This window comes from Tamandua tetradactyla, chromosome 5 (genome assembly GCF_023851605.1).
Source record: "Tamandua tetradactyla isolate mTamTet1 chromosome 5, mTamTet1.pri, whole genome shotgun sequence".
Classification (NCBI taxonomy): domain Eukaryota; kingdom Metazoa; phylum Chordata; class Mammalia; order Pilosa; family Myrmecophagidae; genus Tamandua; species Tamandua tetradactyla.
The window spans coordinates 29177472-29187831 of NC_135331.1; the positions used below are offsets into that span (position 1 = coordinate 29177472).

Below are 10360 nucleotides of genomic sequence, written 5' to 3' on the forward strand. Positions count from 1 at the left end.
GAAGTCTTACTTGTTGGATATTAGTGTAGCCACTCCTGCTATTTTCTGGTTGTTATTTGCATGGAATATTTTTTCCCAACCTTTCACTTTCAACCTATGTTTATCGTTGGGTCTAAGATGTGTTTCCTGTAGACAGCATGTAGAAGGATCCTGTTTTTTAATCCATTCTACCAGTCTATGTCTTTTGATTCGGGAATTCAGTCCATTAACATTTAGTGTTATTACTGTTTGGATAATATTTTCCTCTACCATTTTGCCTTTTGTATTATATATATCATATCTGACTTTCCTTCTTTCTACACTCTTCTCCATACCTCTCTCTTCTGTCTTTTCGGTTCTGAGTCTAGTGCTCCCTTTAGTATTTCTTGCAGAGCTGGTCTCTTGGTCACAAATTCTCTCAGTGACTTTTTGTCTGAGAATGTTTTAATTTCTCCCTCATTTTTGAAGTACAATTTTGCTGGATATAGGAGTCTTGGTTGGCAGTTTTTCTCTTTTAGTAATTTAAATATATCATCCCACTGTCTTCTAGCCTCCATGGTTTCTGCTGACTAATCTACACATAGTCTTATTGGGTTTCCCTTGTATGTGATAGATTGCTTTTCTCTTGCTGCTTTCAAGATCCTCTCTTTCTCTTTGACCTCTGACATTCTAACTAGTAAGTGTCTTGGAGATCGCCTATTTGGGTCTAATCTCTTTGGGGTGCGCTGCACTTCTTGGATCTGTAATTTCAGGTCTTTCATAAGAGTTGGGAAATTTTCAGTGATAATTTCTTCCATTAGTTTTTCTCCTCCTTTTCCCTTCTCTTCTCCTTCTTGGACACCCACAACACGTATATTTGTGAGTTTCATATTGTCCTTGAGTTCCCTGATACCCTGTTCAAATTTTTCCATTCTTTTCCCCATAGTTTCTGTTTGTTTTTGGAATTCAGATGTTCCATCCTCCTAATCACTAATTCTATCTTCTGTCTCTTTGAATCTATCATTGTTGGCATCCATTGTTTTTTCCATCTTTTCTACTTTGTCCTTCACTTCCATAAGTTCTGTGATTTGTTTTTTCAGTTTTTCTATTTCTTCTTTATGTTCAGCCCATGTCTTCTTCATGTCCTCCCTCAATTTATTGATTTCGTTTTTGAAGAGGTTTTCCATTTCTGTTCGTATATTCAGCATTAGTTGTCTCAGCTCCTGTATCTCATTTGAACTATTGGTTTGTTCCTTTGACTGGGCCATATTTTCAATTTTTTGAGCATGATCCGTTATCTCCTGCTGGCATCTGTGCATTTAGACAGATTTCCCTGGGTGTTGGATCCAAAAGTTTGGAAGATTTTTCTGTGAAATCTCTGGGTTCTGTTTTTTTTTTTTTTATCCTGCCCCATAGGTGACGCTCGTGGCACACGTTTGTCTGCGGGTCCCACCAGTAAAAGGTGCTGTGGGTCCTTTAACTTTGAAAAATCTCGCCGTCTGGGAGGTTTGCTCGCCGAAGCAGCTTGGAAGAGTGCCAGCCGGCCCGGGGTCTGAACGCAGGGAGGTTCGCTGGCCGCCGCAGCCCAGGAAAGCGCCCGTCCAAATTTCCTAGTCAGCCCCGGGGTGCCAAGCATGGCGGGAGGGCGCCACCCGCAGCGGCCCGCCCGGGAGTGTGCACCGTTCCCGGAGAGTCACGGGTTTGGAAGGGCCCCCCCCATCACCGTTCTCCACGGCCTGGGGATTTCCGATCCAATTCTCTCAGTTGGTCCGGGGGGCCACGCGTGGTGTGGGTGCCAGCCACCGCAGTTTGAGGGGACCGCCTGTCCAATTCTCCCAGCCGACCTGGGAAGGGGGAAGGGAGTGACTCCAGCCACTTGCCGCCCCGCCCGGTGAAGCCCGCGCCCCTCGGCGATCTCACCAGAGCGGGTTCTCTCAGCCAGCCAGCCATTCCAGGATGGGGTATGCTGTCTTTTTTATCTCTGTCATGGCTTTGGGAGCTGTTCTGTATTGTTTCTACTCCCCTAGTAGCTGTTCTGGAGGAGAAACTAAGATCCGCGCGTCTTACTAAGCCACCATCTTCCACATTTTATGATTTTGAAGCAACTTGCATTGCTTCCACCTTTGGGCAACTGCATCCTATGACAATGATGAACATCAGCGTGCATATATGTGTTCAGGTCCGTGTTTTCAATTCTTTTTGGTACATATATAGAAGTGGGTTTGCCAGGTCATATAATTCTCTGCCCAAATTTCTGAAGAACTGCTAGATTGACTTCCACAGCAGCTGTGCCATGATTCATTCCCACCAATAATGAATGAGTGTTCCTACTTCTCCACATCTCTTCCAATACATGTTAAATAGGAGACATTTTACTGGGGATGAATGATACTTCATTGTGGTTTTGATTTGCATTTGATTAATAGCTAATGATGTTGAACATCTTCCCATGTACTTTTTTAGCCATTTTGTATATCCATTTTGGGGTATCTACCAAGTGTTTTGCCCATTTTTAAATTGAGTTGTTTTATTTTACTGTTGAGTTGTAGGATTTTCTTATATATTTTGGTTATGAACCACTTTTCAGATATATGATTTTCAAGTATTTTCTCACATCCACTAGGCTGTCTTTTTCTAAGGTGCATTGTTGGGGCTTTGCCCAGTGGAAAGCAGAAGTTGTGCATGTGCTTTTTGAGTATGGGTTCTAATGAGTGAGAAATTTAGAATGTATAAAATCTTGAATGTGAACAAGCCTCATAGGTGTTGTGCTTGTCATTGTCTGTAATAGATTTGTGTTGCTGTTGTTGGGAATTTTGTTTCCTCTTATAGATCCAGGTGATGCCATTTGGATATCCATTGTATTTTAAGGGGTGCTATTGCCCAGCTTTACTTCTATAAATGCCTTATGAGTGTGGCTAGGTCTTCTAGGAGACCCTGTTAAAGTCAGCCCTTAATCTTATATCAAACAAATAGTGGCATTCTTAAATTGTTTTTATAAGAGTTTGTTGAGGTCCTGGTGGTAATGGATAGGAATTATTTTTTTTTAGGTATTGACACTGAGTAACACAAGTTGACCAAGTGAGTCACAGCAAAGTTATTGACCGTGCCCATGGTATATCTTTTATTAATGAGATGATGCTAAAGAGTAGAGGTTTAATTGGGAGGACTTGTGCACTAAGATTGGCATAATTGATGGCTTATTGCCCCTTTACCAATGGAGGTTTTGCAATTGGATGAAAAGGACTTTAGTTTATGGGGAGATGGTAGCTATTAAGACTTCCTCCTTGGGGAAATGCTGTATTGAAGGCTGGTGCTTCAAAGTACCTGAGAACTCCAAAGAAGGCCCCTGATAAACTCCACAGGAGAGGCTGGATTGTGTGGGGATGTAAGAGTCCAGAACTGTAGGGCAGGTTGTGAGGCTGTTAAATCCAATAAAGGTCCTTGATGAACTCCACAGGAAAGGCTGGCTGGCTGAGAAAGACGTGAAATTCTCTCTTCTCCATGAAAAGTTTTCAACTGATTGAATCAAATCTAAGTGATTGGATTCTCTCCTTTGTGGAAGACACACCCATAGTTTATTGTGGATGTAATCAGTCACACATGCAATCGACTGACTGATGAAAATAACCTTGCAGTAATGGTTCAGCCACTCTTACTTGACCAAACAACTGGGCACAATCACATGGCCACATGGACACCTGAGCCCAGCTATCACAATGTGATTCTGAATTTATTTTAAACTCAGTGCTGAATATTGACCTCTTTTGTTTTTGTTTGTTTCGTAACAACTGATTCATATAAGGCCTCTTTGCTCATATCTGAATATGAAAAGGGTAATAATATGAGTATCTCTGGGAAAGAAAAATAGAATAGTTTAAAAATTATTCCAACACCATCAATGGACCATTAGATGGTGGTCACACACTGTCTGAGGGTCCAATCTTCTTAACAGAGCTGAGGTCCTCCACACCGAGACTTAGGTGGGAAATTCATTACTGCTCCTCATGCTACCATCTGACACATACCCCACAGCCAGCCTTTGGTGTTTCTTAAAATCAGTGTCCATTAACCTGTTCCCACACTTTCTTCCCATTAACAGAACCAACGTGAGCACCTATTCATGTGTTATAACATGTAACCATAGTCCTGCATCTCACAGGAGCCCTGCCTGATGCTCCCTGACCCAGGACTTCATACTGATATTTTTTGTCTCACTGAAGACACCTAAGAGGTGCTTTTGATTGAGCCTGTTTTCCTTCTCCCTGGATTAAATGTAGCTGAGTTTGGAGAGAATGCAGTTTGTAGTTTCGACTTATCTAATTCAGTTCAGTGAATTAATATTACAGAAAGCAAGGAGAGTAGCTGAGTACTAAACAGTGACAAAACTTTCAAAAGGGGTGAGAAATACTTCATAATGTTTAGTTCCATGTTGTTATCATGTGACCCTTGCAGGAAAATTGAGCATCACATAACCTGGATTAATATACTAGGATAATAACAGGATCTCAGGGACTGGCAATGGGCAGTGCTCCTCCATTGCTTACACAGTATCCTTTGCCTTTCCTCCTGGCTCAAGGACCCTCTTTCCATCAAGGCTACAATATGCTTTGCCTGGCTAAAGAGATGTCAGTGGAAGTTGTTAGCCCCAGAATGAGCCAGAACATGACCCACTTAGTTGCTTCTTTATTCTCTCTGCAATTTGTGACAAAGATGTTATGCTCTAAGTACATGGAGCAGACAACATAGAAACCTGACTACAAATTCCAGCATTGGATTACCCCACCAACACAAGACTGCCTTCCTCCTGACTTTGGGGGAAAAAATTAATCCCCATGTAGTTTATGCCATGGATATTGGGTTTTCTGTGACAAAAATCAAAACTGTGTCTTAATATATAGAAGTGACCAGGCTGACACCATCTCAGTTGCTATAGAGAAAACACAATTTTCAGGGAGAGTTCCCAGGTAAGTTTTAAAGGTCTTAGGACAAGTAGATCACTGCCAAACTGCCATCTTTGTCAAATTGTCATATTTCACCTTCCTGGGACACCCAAATGTGTGATGTGACATCTGTGTGAAAGAATGCTTTAGACTTTGACACATTGATGGAGGAAACTATTGGAACGAGGAAAATTTTCCCTTCTGTGTTTTGAAATTGCCTGAGACTAATGATTCATTTCCTCCCCCCTAATTCATCACTTTTGGAATATTCAGTCTGTTCAATGCATGTCCAACCATTGCATTTTAGTAGATGTTGACTTGTTTTATAGTCACACAATTCCACAGCTATAGAAGAGCTTTGCCTGTTGGTAGATCAAATCCATGTCCTTACCTGTGATCCAAATGAATTAAATAATGATACACAGGACTCTTGAGATGATAATATTTAAATGAGGTTTTCTACTTAATGTTGATGCTGTAATAGTTTGAGATGTGGCAGTATTTTGGAATGAGGTGAATGTGATTTGCTGTAATGCAGACAGTAGTTTGGAGGGGAAAGAGGGTAGACTAGTGTGTTGGATAGTTTCTCCAAAGAAATGTCTACCAGAAACAGGTACATGTGTCCTTATTTGTAATAGGTTCTTGCTGAGGGAGTTATCTTAAGGATCTCATCTCAATCTAATATGTGGTTTCTTTGTAAGAGAAAGAAGGAGGAGATTGAGACATGGGCACAGAGGAGAGACATGACGATGGAGGCAGGGATTGGAGTGATGTTGCCACAAGCCAAGGATCACCAGGAGCCACCAACAGATGGAAGAATTAAGGAAGAATTTTCTCCTAGATACTTTAGAGGGAGTTGGATTCTGCCAATATCTTGGTTTTTGAATTCTATCTTCCAGAACAACGAAAAGCTAAATTTCTATTGTTTGAAGTCACTTAGTTTTGGAAATTGATCCAACTTTAGAAATGAATACACAGCACCAATCCTAACTACAGGATTCAACAATCACAACCTCCAACCCCTGAACCACAGATTTAGTCTCCCACCCTGCCACTCTGAACATAAAACCGAGGCTTCCCACATAGACCACCATTGGAGAAAAGCATCACATCTCATTAATTGGATAACCCACCTTTATGAAATGTGAATGAAAGTACTTAAAATGGTTAATGGCTAGAGCCATGGGTTTGATTTGGCTGCTGATGTTTCATAAATTTACACCTGTACATATGTGTCATGTCATGTGAACAAGCTGAGGAATTGGGCAATGATGTGCCATTGGACATATCTCTGGAGGAGAGTGATTACGAGTCGGGTGATTTTATGACACAAAGCCTCATCCTGGGCAGAACAAGGCAGAGATGTATCCAGCATGAAGGTGCTCCTATTGGTGATAGAGATACTAATCTAGGCCTGAAATGCCTAAACTGGGGAATCAGGCCAGTAGTGGTCCAGATAACTAGCACTCCACATGACTGAGCAACGTGCTATTTGAGATGAAAAGATGATGAAAGACTTTGAGGGAAGATCACATTTGAGCTGACTTTAAGTGTGAACTGATTTTGAATTTGTAAAAATGGGAGGGGGAATCCCTGGTGACAAATGTATGGGCAGGGAAAGTGCATGAATGGGAGCATTGCATTAGTGGGCCAATGTATGGGGCCAAGGAGCTCAGATACAAGTACAGATGATCAGCCCTCTCATTTAGAGCTTGGGATGTGAGGAAGGGAGAGTAACATCTAAGGGAAACTGGGTCAGGAGAGGCTTAGTGAAGAGTATTAGGTGCCAGTGCTGTCTGGGAAGTCACTAAGAGCATGGCATGTTTCCTTGAGTGCAAGAAGGGTGCCCTTCAGGAACTAAGTCTGTTTCTGTAGATCCAACATTTATTACGTGCTCGCATCATGAGATAACATGCTGGGGCCAGTGTACCACATCCATGCAGTTCCAAAAACCAACAGAGCCAGCAAACTGCACCAACTTGGCAAATAGCCAAAGATGAGGGCAGTTTTGCTAAAATAATGATATCTAGGTCTTACTATTACAAACACAATCTTAGAGAATGGGAACAGGGCAGCATGGGATGCAAGAATGACATTTAATGTTTACAAAAGTAAAGGAGTTTCCCTAGGGCTGCCTTGAACTCCTTGTTCCTCAGTGTGTAGATGAGTGGGTTTAGGGTGGGGCTCATGGTCGTGTACAGAACTCCAGCCAGTTTGCTTCTCTCAGGGCTGTAGCTGGAGGCTGGGCTGATGTAGGCACAGAACACAGCTGAGTAGTAGACAGAGACCACGATGAGGTGGGAGGAGCAGGTGGAGAAGGCCCTCCTCTTCCCCTCGGCTGAGCGGATGCGTAGGATACTGGCAATGATGAAGCCATAGGACATGAGGGTGAGCAGGAAGTTGGTGCATCCATAGAAGGCATCAGCTAAGAGGGTCATGATGCTGTTCACATAGGTAGAACTGCAGGAGAGCAGCAACAGTGGAGGTATTTCACAGAAGAAGTGAGTGATTACATTGGGGCCACAGAAGGACAGCTGTGCTAACAGAGCAGTGTTGATGGAGGAGTTCAGGGCACAGATGACCCAGACTGACATGGCCAGCACCAGACAGAGCTGGAGGCTCATCAGGCTCCCATAATGCAGTGGCCGGCAAATGGCCACATAACGGTCAAAGGCCATGACTGTGAGCAGCAGCAGCTCAGCAGATGTAGACCAGGCCAGGAAGAAGAGCTGGGCCATGCAGCCCTGGAAGGAGATGGTGTTGTCCCCCCAGGCCAGGCCTACCAGCACCTTGGGCAGCACAGAGGAAGTGCACATGATGTCCATGGTGGCCAAATTGAACAGGAAAAAATACATGGGACTGTGAAGACCAGAGCTGCAGGTGATGATTGTGATGATCAGAGCATTTCCCAAAAGGGCCAAGGAGTAGAGGAAGAAGAAGCAGCCAAGCAGAGGCAGTCGCAGCTGTGGGTGCTCTGAGAACCCCTGCAGCATGAATTGTGTCACCAGTGTCTGGTTGGTCATCCCTAGCTGGCCTGCCATGACTCTTGGATGCCACGTCGTGTGATCTTCAGCACTAGCTCCTCATCAGGAAACTCTGGAAGGTGACATGGCATTGTCTTCAGGCTCATATTTCCTCATATGGCTATTTTAGAACCCACCCTGCTATCAGAAAGGGAAGGCATCAACTGGTTTATTTGATGAAGACGCATTTATTTCCTTAACCATCACCCAGGGCAATGTTTTTCTGAAAACCACATATCCTTCACTGATATTTCCTTTCATTTTCCCTTTAAAGCATTTACCTTCCAGATTATGGGGGTCACCTGCCCTCACCCTGGCCTTCTTCAGTGAGGCCAAGGAGATCATCCCTTGTAGAGTGCTCTCTATTCCTTTTCTCTCTCTGTCCCCTCCATGCCCTGCCATCTGCTGACGTGTCCATGGGGACACCACATCCAACTCTTGCTATTACAGTGAGAACTCCCTTCAGTGGTTCATCTCTGAGTCTCATGCCGCATCTGACACAACCTTGTCTTTCGGGCCCCTTTGCCGTTAACTGCCCTTTTCAGCTATCTTGTCTCCTTCCATGTGCGCGATTCCTCACATTTGGTCTTTGGGTGTCTTTCCTCACTCTCTGTTCCCTTGGTCCATCCTCTCACTCTTTTTTTTCCCAGACCAACAAAATGAGGAACTCCCATAGGAATAGGCTAAAAGCAACAGAGCTCAGGAGCAATGGACCAGCAGATGCCAGTGACATGACTATCCAGCTGGCAGAGGTGTTCCTGACTCATCAGATACAAATAGATTGAAAGTGAAAGGATGGAAAAAAGTGTCCCACACAAGCTGTAACCAGAAGAAAGTAGGAGTAGACAAAATAGACGTTAAGAGTAAAGACACCATTAAAGGCAAAGAAGGACACTATTAATAAAAGTGAAAATGACTGAGAAGAAATAACAATCATGTATATTTATGCTGTCAATCAAGGAGCTCCAAAATGCATGAGACAAACATTGGCAAAACTGAAGGAAGCAATAGATGTTTCAACAATAATAGTAAGAAGCTTTCATTCACCACTCACCTCTATAGGTAGAACAACCAGGCAGAGGATCAACAAGGAAATAGAGAACTTAAACAATTTGATGATTGAATTTGACATAACAAACCTATATAGGTCATTAGACCCAAAACACCAGGATATATATTCTTCTCTAGTTCTCATGGCGCATTCTCCAGCATAGATCTTATGCTGGGGCACAAATCAGGTCTTTATAAATTTAACACATTGAGGTTATTCAAAGCAATTTCTCTGATCATAATGATATGAAGCTGGAATAACCATCAAAGAATGAGAACTTTTCTAAATATATGGAGTTAAAGAACACATGCTTAAATAATCAATGCGTCAAGGAAGAAATTGCTAGAGAAATTGGTAAATATCTGGAGATGAATGAAAATTGGAATACAACATATCAAATTATTGGATGTGGCAAAGGCTGTGCTGAGAGGGAAATTTATTGCCCTAAATGCTTCTATTAAAAATTAAGAAAAAGCAGAAATTGAGGACTTATCAACTTAACTGGAGGAACTAGAGAAAGAATAACAAACTAACCCCAGACAAATAGAAGGTAAATGACAAAGATTAAAGCTGAGTTAAATGAATGGGAGAACAAAAAACAATTGAAAGAATCAATAAAACCGAAAGTTGTTTCTTTGAGAAAATCAACAAAATTGGTGGACCAGTATGGTTGACAAAGGAAAAAAGACAGAGGATGCTAATAAAGAAAATCAGAAATGGGGGCAGGGGGAGTCATTTCCACAGACCCTGCAGAAGTTAAAAAAAAACATGAAAGGATACTATGAACAATTATACGCCAACAAACTAGACAACTTAGACGAAATGTTCAATTTCCTGGAAACATACAAACAAGCTACACTGACTCGAAAAGAAACAGACAACCTCAACAAACCACTCACAAGTAAAGAGATTCAATTAGTCGTCAAAAATCTTCCTACAAGGAAAATCCCAGAGCCAGATGGCTTCACAGGTGAATTTTATCAAACATTCCAAAAGAACTAACATCAATCCTGCTCAAACTTTTCCAAAAATTGAGGGAAAAGGAACACTATCCAACTCATTTTATGAAGCTAACATCATATTAATACCAAAACCAGGAAAAGATGCTATCAGAAAGGAAAGCTACAGGCCAATCTCCCTAATAAACATAGATGCAAAAATTCTCAACAAAATGCTAGCAAATCGAATCCAACAACACATTAAAAGAATCATACACCACAACCATGTGGGGCTTATACCAGGAATGCAAAGATGAATCAATTAATGTATTATAGTACATTAACAAATCAAAAGTGAAAAATCACATGATCATCTCGAGTGATGCTGAAAAAGCATTAGGCAAAATTCAACATCCTTTTCTGATAAATGCCTCAAAATGTAGGAATCAA

General features: G+C 42.1%; 1 protein-coding gene across 1 annotated transcript; it reads right to left on the reverse strand.

Annotated features, from left to right (window-relative positions):
• Positions 1 to 6994: 6994 nt before the first annotated feature.
• Positions 6995 to 7921, reverse strand: LOC143682328 (olfactory receptor 13A1-like). The gene has a single exon (XM_077159117.1). The coding sequence runs from the start codon at positions 7919 to 7921 to the stop codon at positions 6995 to 6997; it is 927 nt and encodes a 308-aa protein (XP_077015232.1).
• Between the last annotated feature and the right edge of the window lie 2439 nt (positions 7922 to 10360).

Excerpts from the sequence above, each read along its gene's own strand:
- LOC143682328 (XM_077159117.1), bottom strand. The coding sequence starts at position 7,921 with ATGACCAACCAGACACTGGTGACACAATTCATGCTGCAGGGGTTCTCA.